Source organism: Tetrahymena thermophila, assembly GCF_000189635.1.
Source record: "Tetrahymena thermophila SB210 genomic scaffold scf_8254649, whole genome shotgun sequence".
Classification (NCBI taxonomy): Eukaryota; Ciliophora; class Oligohymenophorea; order Hymenostomatida; family Tetrahymenidae; genus Tetrahymena; species Tetrahymena thermophila.
This window is the reverse complement of record NW_002476417.1, coordinates 667,359-683,456: the sequence shown is the minus strand read 5'-3', so window position 1 is coordinate 683,456 and position 16,098 is coordinate 667,359. Positions and strand designations below refer to the sequence as shown.

At 18.6% G+C, this 16,098-nt stretch overlaps 4 protein-coding genes across 4 annotated transcripts; all 4 read left to right on the top strand. All coding sequences in view use genetic code 6, as the record gives it.

Moving 5' to 3' along the window:
* Positions 1-2,564: 2,564 nt before the first annotated feature.
* Positions 2,565-5,746, top strand: TTHERM_000274704 (hypothetical protein; the record flags this gene model as incomplete). The annotated part of the gene is made up of 6 exons (XM_012797632.1): positions 2,565-3,009; positions 3,072-3,854; positions 3,923-4,110; positions 4,163-5,243; positions 5,302-5,353; positions 5,440-5,746. 6 exons carry the CDS (start codon positions 2,565-2,567, stop codon positions 5,744-5,746), a joined length of 2,856 nt encoding a protein of 951 aa, XP_012653086.1.
* A 1,193-nt stretch (positions 5,747-6,939) lies between these two features.
* TTHERM_000274697 (transmembrane protein, putative) lies at positions 6,940-7,425 on the top strand (the record flags this gene model as incomplete). The annotated part of the gene is made up of 1 exon (XM_012797631.1): positions 6,940-7,425. One exon carries the CDS (start codon positions 6,940-6,942, stop codon positions 7,423-7,425), a length of 486 nt encoding a protein of 161 aa, XP_012653085.1.
* Positions 7,426-7,488: 63 nt separating this feature from the next.
* On the top strand, positions 7,489-8,125 carry TTHERM_000274690 (hypothetical protein; the record flags this gene model as incomplete). The annotated part of the gene is made up of 2 exons (XM_012797630.1): positions 7,489-7,616; positions 7,690-8,125. 2 exons carry the CDS (start codon positions 7,489-7,491, stop codon positions 8,123-8,125), a joined length of 564 nt encoding a protein of 187 aa, XP_012653084.1.
* Positions 8,126-10,799: 2,674 nt separating this feature from the next.
* Positions 10,800-13,178, top strand: TTHERM_000274683 (hypothetical protein; the record flags this gene model as incomplete). The annotated part of the gene is made up of 5 exons (XM_012797629.1): positions 10,800-11,084; positions 11,141-11,200; positions 11,260-12,039; positions 12,325-13,122; positions 13,167-13,178. The coding sequence occupies 5 exons, from the start codon at positions 10,800-10,802 to the stop codon at positions 13,176-13,178; spliced, it is 1,935 nt and encodes a 644-aa protein (XP_012653083.1).
* Between the last annotated feature and the right edge of the window lie 2,920 nt (positions 13,179-16,098).

Genomic DNA, 16,098 nt, shown 5'->3' with positions numbered 1-16,098 from the left:
ATTTATTAAAATTAGCATTTAAAATTAGGACTTATTTTTTATACCTTGCTTTGAGAATTTAAATTATTTTGAAATCGAAACTACTGAAAAAAACAATTTTAAGCAATATAAAATGCTTTATGATTTAAAGAAATTTGATTTAACAATCCATGTAAATAAATTATTCAGATTTGCAGAGAAAAGCTTTGACCATTAAATTAAGAAATTCTAAGATGTACTTTTTTATTTATTTCAAATTTTTATTATAAGAATTTAAAATAGAATAAAATTTAAAATAAAAGATAGATAAAATAATTTAATCTGATAAAAGGAAAACTATTAAGAGAATTAGTCAAATAATTATTTTTCTTATTTTCTAAAAACGATTGACATTTGATTAAATTTTTTTGGTCCAATATTTAATAAAAACTAGAATTTAATTCTTATTCAAAATTATACATGATAATTAATAAAAAAAAATTATGTGATTTTTTAAATATTTAAAAAAATAAAAATTTTTCTCATTCTATTTATAAAATAGGATTTCAAATAAGAAACAAATCTCTAAAAGATGTGCATATGGGTTGTATAAAAATAAATGGACTATGAAAAATAAAATTAAAAAAATTATTTTTTACTTTAAGAAAACGAAGATTTAATTATTCATTTAAATTATAATGAGATTTTAAATTTAGATGAAATACTCAGTTCAAAAAAAGAATAAAGTACTTACTTTTTAATAAAATTAGATAATTATCATAATAATAACAATAACAATAACATTCTAATGATAATAAGCAATAGTTTTTAATATTCCTACTCTCCTCAATTGATAATTTCTATCAGATTCTTCTATAATGATAAATAGCAATAGAATATTTTAATTTTCGAAAATAATCAAAATTAGGAAATAAACTTAGGAAAAGCATAATATGTCGAGATTGATATATTTAAGAGTCTAACTTAACTCAATTTTCTTTTAGTTTAAGGAAAATCTTATTCAGTTATTTAAGAATCAAAGCACTTAAACTTTATTGACAATTAATAATTTTTTATTTAAGAAAAAATGGGTTTTAATCTAATCATATACTTAGAGGACGAAAACAGGAATTAAATGAATAAGATTAAGTTAGATAGCCATAATATTCTATTATATAATCTAAGCATAGATGTTGAAATTAATAATATTCCATTTTAATAATCTAATTAAAATGCCGGATATATAATTAAAGTTATAAACAAAAAATTTATAACAATTTATGTACATTATGTCAAATAAAAAGCATATTATAATTTAATTGATACTTTTTTAGAAGAAACTAGCAATCCAATTTAAAAAATGAATTATCAAATATGTTAAAAAAATATTTATGAATTAAGCATTAAAATTTTTAACTATGCTGTTGATGAAAAAGTTTTAGAGTATCTAAAAGAAGATATCTAATCAATAAATAATTATGAATTTATTGTTATTAGTTCAAAAGAGAAATATCAATTACAAAAGTATATGTAACTATCATAATAAGCTTTTTAAGTAAATTTTTTATAATTAATCATTAATATTTTAACCATTTATAATTAAATAAATAAAATAAAAAGATGGAGAAAGTTAATTTTGTAATAAATTCTTAAATAGTCAAATTTGAATATTAAAAAAATATAAATGAACTTAGCTATGAAATTGAAGTGATTAATTAAATATTAACTAAAAAAAACTCTTAATTTATTAGGATATACTTTAAATCTAAAACAAATAATATAATCATCCCAATAAGCCCAATAATAGAGATATCTTAAGATTATTTGATCAAGCAAAAAATAGTTAAGTAGAGGGTAAAAAAAGAAAGTCTATTATCTATTTTTTCAATTTTATTTTTGCTTTTAATATTATTGCTATTTATAATAGCAATACTCATTAAAAATGTTGGAAATGTTAAACTCTGAATTACAGTTAGAAATTTAATTATATCTTTCAAATAAATTATTAAACTAAAACTAAAAAATTTATTTTTTGTAAATAAATACTTAAATTTTTTATACTGTAATATTTTCCTTAAAAAAAAATTTTATTTTTTAGAGAATTTTTTTATTTTTTACAATTAAATCGAATATAAAAGGAATATATTTAGTTTAATAAGTTTTTTATAATATTTAAGAGCAGCAAGTATATAAAATATACGTATTCATCTAATTATTTGTATAGATTTTAAATTAGCTATGATTTTAAAATCTTTAATATGATTTGTTACAAATTTTTATTTTGGATATTGTATCTATTATTTGATTGGATATTAAAATAGAAAATTATATTTAATTGATTTTATAGTTCTATTTAAAACATTTTCTTTTTTTTAATCTTTTAGTAATAAATTTTAATATCAATAATTACTTAAATATTACATACTATTTGATAAAGCTAATTAAAAATACATATCTTTACAAAATCATAAATTTAAAATTTACTTGATCTGAATTCTATTTATAATTAACTTATTTAATTTAGTCAAATATTTAATTTGGAAATATAAATAAATATATAAACAAAAAAATAACTCTTTCTAATAAAATTTATTTTAAAAATAAAGATGATAGTAAAGATATTAGTGCTAATATAAATTATTTTAATTAGTAGAATTGCTTAATGCGTACAAGTTATATAGATGCATACATAGATTACCAAAGATTATCATTTAAATTAAAGGATAGATTTATCGAAAGAGTATAAAAAAGGAGAAGAGATATAATATGAAATAAAAATATCTTTAGTTGGAGAGTATTCAGACTATGAATTAATTATTTATGCTGATGATGATATAATTGAGAGTAAGTTTACTATGTAAACCCAAATTTAATTTCCTATCAATAAAGATATATGTAATTAGAATCTTTATTAGCGTAATCGAATATGCATTGATTAAATGTATCAATATGGCTATTAATATTACTTATTATATCAACTCACAATAAAATGCTTATCTGATATTTGTAGGACTAGATAGTATTTTATTGTTCAAAAAAAAAGATAGTAAAGTAATAAATATTTCTTTTAAAAATATTATTTTTTATTTCCTTTAAAATATTTAAACTAAAAGGCGAGGAAAAATTACAACCATATAAAATGATACTGTAAAAGTTTTTATTTAAAGAGCAACTAGAAAAAAGGTTTTATCTAATTAACCAAAATGCAAATTTAGATAAAATTATAGTCCTTGTAGATGAGGATCATCCTTGCTATAACAATGTATAATTTAATTTTTAATATTAGCTGGTTGAAATCAAGTGCTAGGAAGAAGTAGAATTAGTCTTTGTATCTTCCGATCTGTATGATTTGCTATTTTTAGGATAATAAATGAAAAACTTTGAACTATAACCTTAAATCAAATACAATTTTAGATAATTTAATCATGAAATTTTTTTTATTCGTGGTTCTTGCAGCTTGAGAACAGATTAATAAGAAGTAGAATTAGTATCAGATATTGCTTATCTGGTTTTAGGAATAGAAATATTTATAGGAGAAGTATACATTTACTGCAACTAAACTACTATATTCCTGGTATCAGATTACTATAATGATTTGTTTTTTAGAACTATTTATATTTAAGAACCAAAAAAAGGTGAATAATATTAGATAAATTATATCTAATAAGAAAATTATTATAGTAGAGACTATTAATATGATGATTGTTTTTAATTTTAATCCAAAAATTTTTATTTTTATGTATTGAGAAGTAATTCAACATAGTAAATTGATTCCAAATCAAGTACACCAGAAGAATTAGAGTAAGAATACCAAATTTAAAAAATATCTTATGAAATTAACTAGGAAATATGCTTTCAAAATTCAAATTAATTTTACCAACATTATTTTGTATTAAGTAATTTATTATATTTACCACTTATAACTTGAGAACCTTGACTAATCACTTGTGTAATTTAAATATAGATAAAAACAAAGGAGATATATTTATGCACATAAAAAGATTGCTTAAATAAACTACTTATTTAATAAAATCAAAATTAAAATACTTCACCCCTATTAGAATGAATATAGAATCTTTGTATTTTTTGAGAGTTAGTCCTTGCTCAGAATGTGCATTGACTAAAATATGTTTATAAACAGATAGTGAAAAAGTAAGTAAATTATTAATTTTAAAGCTTAATATAACTGTTATTAAATATATAGTTTAAAATATCGTTTATAAGTAACACAAAAAGAAAATTTTATGAATTAGATAAAACTAATTAGTGCTAAATGATATTTAAAGATGTGATATATGATCTTTATATATATCCTGAATATAGGAAATTATATTCCAATTCAAGGATAGTATATCAATGTTATTGTGAAAGTAGCACAAACATTTACAATACAATTTAAATTAATAATAATGAAGCAATGGAAGTAAGTGTAAATAATTATTTTATAAGACTACTATATGAAAAATAATCAATTAATTCATATTATAATTCAATCTTGAAATTATCACCATATTAAGGATGCTTTAAATAAATTTTAGCATAAGATAACAATATGTTTATTCCTGTTGATTTCATTTAAAGTTAAAGTGGAGATGATTGCTAAGTATTTCTTTAAGAGAGATATTTCTAAGAAAAATAAAATTTTTATTAAATTTGTTTTTTATCAGAAATTATATTTGATAAAATTTAAATAATAAATAAACCATAAATCATCTTCAAAAATAATTTTGCTTAAATTAGCTAAGTAATTCAACCTTTTGTTTCTTTTAAAAAGTCTTAGTTTAATTTTTATTCAGATAAAATTTTGATTAAAACTAGTTTATCTAACTCGATAATTAAAATTAATGATGAAAATATTTTATAATTACATGCAAATTAAATTCTTTCTATTGATTTGAAGCAGCAAGAAACTATTGATATTATTTTTTAATTGCATGTTTAAGCTCCTGTTTCAGTAACAATTTTCTTTGAAAACATTTCTTACACAAATGATCCAAGTAACGACTTTGATAGTTAGTTTTATTACTTGCAATTCTATTACTTTTGGAATAACTAAGAAAGAGGTTTTCAATTTAAAGGTGATTTTTATTATTAATATTTATACTAACCAATAAGTAATGAAAAGAAATCGAATTTTGACTTAAGATAACTTAAATATTCTAATTAGTTATAAAAACTTTCATGTAATGGTATTAAGCCAAAAGGATCTATTGGGTTATTAATTAAACCTTTTGAATATTAAGTTTCTTAATCTGATGAGACAGAAGTTTATTAAATCAAGCTTCGTAAAATTATAATTTAGATTCAACATTTTTATTAATATAAATAAATATTTATAAAAAGAAAATGATGAATAAGAAAAATCTCTTGAGATTTACAATGTTTGCTAATAAATGTAATTAAATATTGACATTTACGATAAAAAAAAAGATCAATACCTTTAAATCAATATTAGATAAGAATAAGATTAATAATAATAAGACTATTAAATCTAAAATTATAAAATTTAGAATTAAAGTCAAAACTTTTTATTAAATATCTTTAACCAATAAAAATAATTGTAATTTTATCACTAAGATTAGAAGAAATCATAATTTTGGGATATGGTAATAACTTTAAAGTTTATGTTGGTACATAGTTTAGAGATGCATTATCCTAAGGAAATTAATAATATAAATTAGGTTTTTAAATTTTAAATATTACCCTATTAAAAATATAAAATTTAAATGAGTAATAATTAAAGTAGTTATTCTTCAACAATAATGCATTATTGGTTCGAAATTTCTGATCTTACTCTTTTTAATTTAATTATTATTAACCCAAATTATGATAAAAATTGGTAAATTAGCTAAAATAATTCCATAATTTAAACTAAAGAACAATACAATTTTTGTTTTATTTAGCCTTTGACTTTTGAATTTTAATATTCAATAAAATTATCTATGATTTATGAGCGTTTGACTGCTAAATTAAATTAAGAAAATATTCTATCTAAGTAAAGAATGTTTATATTCTTTGATGAATTTTAAGAAAAAGAGCAATTTATTAATATTAACATTTAATATTAGGACTTATATTTTATACCTTGCTTTGAGAATTTGAATTACATTGAAATCGAAACTACCAACAAAAATAATTTTAAGCAATATAAAATGCTTTATTTTTATAAATAATTTGATTTAACAATCCATGTGAATAACTTATTCAGATTTGCAGAGACAAGCTTTGACCATTAAATTAAGAAATTCTAAGATGTACTTTTTTAATTATTTCAAATTTTTATTTTTAGAATTTAAAACAGAATAAAATTTAAAAGATAATGAATGATTAATTTTAATCTAAGAAAAGGAAAACTTTTAAGAAAATTAAATATATAATTATTTTTTTATTTCTAAAAATAATTGACATTAATTAGAGTTAAATTATTTTTTTATTTTTTTTTTAGTTTAGCATGTAATAAAAATTAGAATTAAATTGGGTTATTTTGAATAAAAAAAATTGATATTACTTTTTTTTAATTTAAAAATTTTTCAATTTTTTTGGCTTATAATTTTTTCCAAAAATTTAATGATATCAGTTTATATTTATTAGAAAATAACGAAAATTCCTTTATAATAAATTTAGTAAATTTAAAGAGTAAAATAAGTTTAAGTATTTTTCCATTTATAAAATAGGAAATATTATAAGAAACGAATATTTAAAAGTAGTGCATATGGGTTGTATAAAAATAAATAGACTATGAAAAATAAAATTAAAAAAATTATTTTTTACTTAAAGAAAACGAAGATTTAATCATTCATTTAAATTATAATGAGATTTTAAGTTTAGATGAAATACTCACTTCAAAAAAAGAATAAAGTAATTACCTTTTAATAAAATTAGATAATAATCTTAATAATAACAACATTCTAATGATAATATGCAACAATTTTTAATATTCATACTCTCCTCAAATGATAATATCTATCAGATTCTTTGGTGATGATAAATAGTAACAGAGTATTTTAGTTTTCGAAAATAACTAAAATTAAGAAATAAACTTAGGAAAAGCATAATATGTTGAGATTGATATTTTTAAGAATTTAACTTACCTCAGTTTTCTTTTAGTTTAAGGAAAGTCTTATTCAGTTATTTAAGAATCAAAGCACTTTAACTTTATTGACTAAAAGTAATTATTTATTTATGAAAAAATGGGTTCTAATCTAATCATATACATAGAGGGTGAAAATAACAATTAAATGCGTAAGATTAAACTAGATAGTCATAGTATTCTATTACATAGCTTAAGCATAGATGTTGAAATTAATAATATTCCATTTTATAGATCTAATTAAATTGCTGGATATATAATTAATGTTATAAACAATAAATTTACAACAATTTAAGTTCAATATGTAAAAGAAAAAGCATATTATAATTTAATTGACACTTTTTTAGAAGAAACTAGCAATTCAATTTAAAAAATGAATTATTAGATATGTTAAAAAAATATTTATGAATTAAGCATTAAAATTTATAACTATGTTGTTGATGAACAAGCTTTAGACTATCTAAAAGAAGATATCTAATCAATAAATAAATATGAATTTATTGTTATTAGTTCAAAAGAGAAATATCAATTACAAAAGTATATGTAACTATCATAATAAGCTTTTTAAGTAAAATTTTTAAAATTAATCATTAATATTTTAACCATTTATAATTAATTAAATAAATAAATAAAATAAAAAGATGGAGAAAGTTAATTTTGTAATAAATTCTTAAATAGTCAAATTTGAATATTAAAAAGATATCAATGAACTTAGCTATGAAATTGAAGTGGTTAATTAAATATTAACTAAAAACAACTCTTAATTTATCAGGATATATTTTATATCTAAAACAAATAATTTCATCATTCCAATAAGCCCAATAATAGAGATATCTTAAGATTATTTGTTCAAGCAAAAAATAGTTAAGTAGAGGGGAAAAAAAGAAAGTCTATTATCCATTTTTTCAATTTTATTTTTGCTTCTAATATTATTGCTATTTATAATAGTAATACTCACTAAAAATATTGCAGCTGTTAAAATCTGAATTAAAGTTTGAAATTTAATTTTATCTTTAAAATAAAAAATATAATTTTTGTAAATAAAAACTGAACTTTTTTATACTGTAAACCTTTTGATTAATATAAAAAAATAATTTTTTATTGACTATTAATAATTTGAATTATAATTTTAATATTTTAATAGTTAAAACATTTAATTTTATTTTTTATTTTTTGAAATATTTATAGTTTTTTTTATTTGAAATAATTTCTAATATAGCTGTAATTTATTTTTGATATTTCCTTAATAGTGCATAAATTTGAAATAAATTTGTTGTTTATAATTTCTTATTAACTTAATTTAATCAAATAATTAATTTGGAAATACAAATATAAAATATCTTTTAAGAAAGGTTTTTAAGTAGAGATGATCTCAAAAATTCTAGTGCTAACACAAGTTATTTTATTTACGCAAATTACTTAATGTCTACAAGTAATTTAGATGCACACAAAAATAACCAAAGAACATTATTTAACTTAGAGGATAGATCTATCAAAAGAATATTAATAAGGCTAAGAAATATAATATGAAATAAAAGTATCTTTAATAGAATCATTAAAAGACTATGAATTAATTATTTATGTTGATGATGATATTATGGATAGTGAATTTTCTATGAAAACCTAAGTTTTATTTCCTTATCATAAAGATATTTGTTAAGAGAATTTTTTTTAACAGAATCGATTATGCATCAATAAATTACATCAGTACGTAAATGAAAATAAAGTATTCTATTTACTTACAATAAAATGCTTATCTGATGTTTGTAGAACAAGATAGTACTTTGTTGTACAAGAAAAAAAATATTAAAGTAAAATTTATCTTTTTAAATGTTGTCTTTTATTTCATTTAAACTTACTTAAAGGAGATGATGAAGTAGAAAAACCATACAAGACAATAATATAAAAGTTCTTATTTAAAGAAGATATAGAAAATAGGTTTTATCTTATCAATGAAAAAGCAAATTTAGATAAAATTATTACACTTGTTGATGAAAATCACTCTTGCTTTAATAATGTATAATTTAATTATTAATTTTAGCTTATTGAAATAAAATGTAAAGAAGAAGTAGAATTAGTTTTTGTATCTTCTGGCCTATACAATAAGTTATTCTTGGGATAAATATAGAAATAGTTTGTGCTATAGCCTTTAAGAAAATATAATTTCTTTTAATTTGGAATAGATTTGTTTTTCATTCGTGGCTTTTGTAATTTGAAAGTAGGTGAATAAGAAATAGAACTGATGTATGAAAATACTTATTTTATAAAAAGAATTGAAAGAATTTCAGTAGAATTATAAATTCATTGCAATCAAACTACCTTAATTTTGGATGGAAAACTATTTAATAAAAAGTATTATAAAAATATTTATTTTCTAGATGCACATTAAGACATAGAAGATAAATAATATTCAATTAATAAATTCTCTGAAAATTTTAATGAAGAAAACTTATTTTTTTACACCTGTTTTTTATTTTATTCTAAAAATTTTATTTTATATAAATATCTTAAATCTGATATTTTGGTTACATTTAAATCAAAAACACCAGAAGAGTTAGAGAAGGAATTTGAACTTTAAAAAATATCTTATGAAATTAATAAAAAAGTCTGCTTTTAAAACTAAAACAATTTGCTAGATCACTATTTTGTTTTGAGTAATAAAAATGAAATAATATATTTATTTTTAGAGCTATATTTTTGATTAATTAATTATTTTTATTCATTTAAAATAGATAAAATATAAGGGGATATTTTTATGAATTTCTAAGAAATTTATCACTTTAGTAAATATATTATAGATGTAAATTTTAAGCACTTCTATCCAGTAAGATCAAATCTATATTATTTTTAATTGTTTACACCAAGGTATAATGGGTGTGCAATAACTAAAATATGTTTACAAACTGATAATGAATAAGTAAGTCAATTTAAAATTTTAAAAGTAAGTTAATTCAAGATTTTTAATAATTTTAAAAATAGATATAAGCAAAATTTTATCTTATGAAATAATAAAAAACTGATTTAATAGATAAAATGAATAACTGCTAAACAATACTAAATGATAAAGTATAACATATATACATTTACCCTAATGATCATTAATTAATATCTAATTCAAGGATAGTATACCAATCTTATCACCAAAGCAGCATCATAGATAAAGCAATCTAAATTTAAAATGATGTAACTGTGATCAATGATTATTACTAATCTTTAATGATATTCTATCAATAACAATCAATTGATTCACATTATAATTCTATCCTATAGCTAAAATTAATAGGATCTTTTGTTGGATATATTTTTATAGAATAAGATAATATCCTACTCCCTATTGATATTATTCATGAGGGAATAATATTTCTATAAGATAACTATTATTAAGAAAAGTCTAGTTGCTTATAAATTTACATATATTTTGAAAGTCCTAAATATTTTGTAGAAATAATTAAATTACCATAAATTGTCTTCAAAAATAATTATGCTACAATCAATTAAGTCATTTAACCTTTTATTTATCTCAATAAATCTTAATTTGATTTATATTCAGATAAATTATTGATTTAAACTAATCAATCTAACTCCATCATTAGTATAAATTAATAGAAAATATTTTATTAAGAAAAAAATACAATACTAGAATATGATTCTAAGGAGCAAGAAACTATTGAGGTTGTGTTTCTTTTGAATTTTAAAATTCCTACTTCAGTAACATTTTTTTTTGAATATGTTTCTTACATAGATAAAATAAATGATAAATAATTAAGTTAATTACAACAACAAAAATTCTATTACTTTTGGACGAAAGAAGACAAAGGCTTTGAAATTAGAGGCAGTTTCTTTTATTAATATATATTTTATCCATAAGATCAAAAAAAATAAAATCTTAACTTAAAAAATCTCGAACATTCTAGAGAACAATACAAATTTTCTTGTGATGGCATAAAACAAAATGGATCTATTGGATTATTACTAAGACCTTTTGATCATTTAGACTTTGAATCTGAGGAGGAATTTATTTATTAAATCAAAATAAGTAAATATTTTTAATTGAATTTCGTCCATATTTTAATAAATATTAAAACTAAATAGATAGTCCAGAATAAGAAAAAAATGTTCACATTTATAATGTTTGTAAACAAATTAAATTAAGTTTTGAAAAAGAGTTTAAATCATAATATTAATAATATTATCTGATAAATATTTAATAGAAATCATAAGAAATATACTAAATTCTCCATTAAAATATTTAAAATTAGAGTTAAAACTTTATATTAAATACTGAGAGTAGATAAAGATATTTCGAATTAACTAAAGTAAATGAAAATTCATAATATTAATGGGATATAAAAATAACAGTTATCATAGTTTTAATTGATCATTTAGAAATTTCTAAATATAAAAGTATTGATAGATAGAATTAAATATTTAAATTTTAAATATTAACCTATCAAAAATATAAAATCTAACTTTACAATATATATACTCAAAATGACTAACCAGCAATTGCATACTGGTTTGAATATTCTGAACTCAATAGTTAAGAATTTATGGCTATGAGTTTTAATTATGAAAAAAGATAGTTAATTAATCTAGATAATCCAATAATTTATTCTGAAGATGAATAAAACTTTTGTTTTCTTTAAATTATGTCAAGTAATACTAATTATAGCATCAGATTCTTGTAGGTCTTTGATCGCTTAACAGCTAAGCTAAATTAGAAAAATATTCTAACTTATTAAAGAATGTTCGTATTCTTTAACTAATATGAAAAAAACGAACAATTCATTAATGTTAATATTTAAAATCAAGACTTATTTATCATACCTTGTTTTGAGAATTTAATTTATTATAATAATTAAAATAATTAAAATTTTAATTTATTTAATTAATTCAAATTTTATAAACTCTTTGATGTAATGATCCACGTGAATAAATTTTTCAGACTCTCAGAATCATATTTCGATGACCAAATTTAAATTTTAGATTAGGTATTTGTTACAGTTTTAAATTTTATTTATATGAAAATTTCGATTAATAGGGTTACTAAATTATTTTTTTTAATTTTAAAAGTAAAAATAATTTTTTTTTTTAGAAATGAAATTTTACCCTTATAAATTATAAACTAACCTAAAGCCCTCCTGATTTTTCAAAAATAATATTGAGATTTTTACTAATTTATTTTACTTCTATAATTAACTTAACTTTTTTATAAAATTTTAATGAAAATAAAACTAAATATACTTTATTAAATTTATTATTTTTTTGTAAAATAGACTTTTAAAAAAACTCTAAGTAACAAAAAAATGTGCTTGCAGATAGTGTAGTAACAACCAAATTATGAAAAAAGTGACAAAAAGAATTATTTTACACTTGAAGAAAATGAATAAATTGTTATTAATTTAAATCATAATGAGCTCTTAAGTTTAGATGAAATTATAAGCTTAAAAAATAAATAAAGATATTATTTTTTAATTTAATTTAAGGATTATTTTAATAGTAATAATACTCTAATAATACTAAACAATAATTATTTATTTTCAAACAATCCTTAAATAATAGTTTCTGTAAGATATTTTGATCAAGATAAATAATACAAAAGTGTTTTAATTTTCAAAAATAATTAAAATTTAGAAATAAATTTAGGATAAACTTAATTTATTGAAGTTGATATTTTTTAGAATATAACTTTAATTAATTTTCTTTTAGTTAAAGAAACAGTATATTCTATTATATAAGAATAATAAATAATTGACTTTGTTGAAAATAAGCCATATTTTATATTGAAAAGAAATGATTACAATTTAATAATTTATCTAGAGAATAAAGATAGCAATTAAATTAACTATAATATAGAGCTAAGTGATTGTGATATTCTAATTCATAACTATATAACAGAATTTAAAATTAATAAAATAAAACTTTATAAATCTAATTAATATGCTGGGTTTTTAGTTGAAATTAATAATCCATTAATGACAACAATTTAAGTTTAATATGTAAAATAGCAATCTTATTATGATTTAGTTAACACTTTTTTAGGATAAAGTAACAATTAAAAAGTGAATTATTAAGTAAGTCAAAAAAATATTTATGAAATAAGCATTAAAATTTTTAGTTATTCAGTTGATGGAAAAACTATAAACTATCTAAAAGAAGATCTTTAATCATTAAATAATTATGAATTTATTATTGTTAGTTCAAAAGAATAATATCAGCTACAAAAATATATTTAGCTATCTAAATAAGTCATACAAGTAAAATTATTGATAAATTATTTATTCAAATTTAAAATATTTATTTATTAATTAATTTAATTAAATAAAATAAAAAGAAGCAGAAACTTCATTTTGTAATAAGTTCTAAAATAGTCAAATTTGAATATAAAAAAGATACCAATTAAATTAGCTATGAAATTGAAGTGAATAATCAAATGTTAACTCAAAAAAACTCTGAGTTTATAAGAATATACTTTTAATCTAAAACAAACGATCTAACTATCCCGTTAAGTCCAATAATAGAAATACCTTAAAATTACTTTTAAAAGTAAAAAATTATTTAGTTGAGGCAGAAATAAGAAAATTTACTTTTAATTTATTCTATCATATTTTTAACTTTACTGGTGTTATTATTTATTATAGCAATAATTATTAAAAATGTTAGGAATGTTATAATATGATAAAATTTATAAAAGACTTAAAATTTAAAAACATCTTGTTTGACCAATTAATCAATCAATCAATCAAAAAATAAATTAATAAATAAATAAATTAATTAAATTTATATTGTGTTTAATATTAGTACTTTTAAACTAATTCTGTAGTTTATTTGATTAATAAATTTAATTTAATCTCAAAAATTAGTATGATATTTTTATTTATCTCAAAAATATTTATTAAAATATATCTTTTTTTTTTTTAAATTATTTAAATTTATTTAATATAATTTATTAGATGAGTGAATCAATAATTTCATAACTAAATAATTTTAAATAAAATTTGGGATAATTCTTGAATTAAAAATAAAATTTTTTACTTATTTACACTAACAATTAATTGTATTATAATAAATTTAAGAAATGATATTTACTTTTAAATATTAAAAGATAATATGATCCTAATTATAAATTTTGTTCATAAATCGTTTATTAAGACATTAAGTAGCTTACATTAATTTAATTTTATCATAAATATGCAAATAAAATTGAGAAAGGTAAAAGTTTTTATTTTATCATTTAATTTTGTAAGTATTTAATCAAAATTAATTCAAAAGCTTTATAAAAATTGTATTTTTATAGCTATTGAATTAATAAAAAAATCAAACTAAATTATTGATTTGAGAAAAATGTTAAAATACATAAAGATGTAATAGTTTTCTAAAATATTTTTAAAAAGCCTTTTAATTTTTAACCTCATTTAATTAAACTTATCAAAAATATACTTAAAACCTATTGAGAATACAAAATTATATGAGCGATTTGAATATTCTAAACATCTGAGCTACCAAGAGACAGAATAATTTGAAATAATTACACAAATAATATACAAAAAGGATGCTTACATTAATTATTTAATCATTTTCGCTTAGCCACTAGAATGTGAAAGCAATATAGAAATGATATCATATATAGAATAGGGATAAAGCAAATCAAGAATATGTGATAGAAATTCTTAATTCTAACAAAACAATATTTGTGTGCATCAAATAGATAACTAAGTAGAACAATCATTCTCAATTATAATTAAATGTTTATCAGAAAAATGTTCAGTTTAAATCTACTTTTCATTGTAAAGAGAAACTTACATTAGTAAAAAAAATAAAAAAATTATTTATTTTTAAAATTATTTTTCAATTAATATAGATTTACCTAATACGGCATAATTAACAAATAATTTTGTACAAATTTATCAACTCGAAAAACATTATTTTACTAAATAAAAAAGTGTTGCTCTTATGATACAAGGAAAATTTAATAAAATCTTAACTTATTCAAAAGATATATTTGGAAACGAAGACTGCATAAGCTATTAAATTTACTAAAACCAAATAATAATAATTTAATATACAATTTTATGTGAAGCATAAATTACACTTATAGTTGTACAATCGTTTCCAAGATAGTAAATTCTGTTTGATTAAGCCCAGGTAATAGTAATAGAAAAGCAGATTACTCAAGTAAGTCGAATAGGAGTCTAATAATATTTTTTTGTTAACTAAGAAGATTGTATTTTAGAATAAGTTTAATAAAAAATATTATCATTTGAGATTATCTAGTTATAATCCAAAGCATTTATTGATATAAAATGTGAAAAAAAAACCTAATTATATCTATTCTAGTTAAATTTCTAATTATATCCCATGTTTTTCTCTTATTACGTTTCATAGATAAAAAACTATGAAATAGCTTTTCTAAAAAAATACAATTCATTCTATTAAGGTAATGCAATAATGTGTTATAAATTTATTTCAAGTGGATATAGAGTTTACAAATTCTAAACATAAAATGAGAGTATAGTAGATCAATTTGTTCAAAATTTAATCAAAAATAACCATAAGGATCATTCTTAGATTTAACTGTAAGAGATAATATATTAATCAGGTACAGAAGTTTGCTTTGAAGATAAAATGTATTCCTTTGATCACTAAGGCCATATTATAATTTGTAATTTATTAATTTTCTTATATTTTAATTTATAATCACATTTAAGATATATAATAATCATATAGTTGTTCCTACATTTGAAATTATTAATGAATTTTTTTTTTTCTATCTTAATTATTAAAATTTTAAATTTAATGAAAAAATTTTGAATATAAAAAAGCTCCAAATAATGAGAATCTTCACTATAGTTTTAATATAAAATTTTATAAAATCTAAATAGATTTAAATTAATATTTTAAAATTAGTTTTAAGATAAATGATGTTATTTACATAGATTAAAATATTAAAGATATACGTTTTTTTAGTCGTCATTACTAATAGGAGTTGAACTTCGGTTTTAAAATTAGAGGAATCCATGTAAGTATTTTGCTGAATTATTTATAAATTT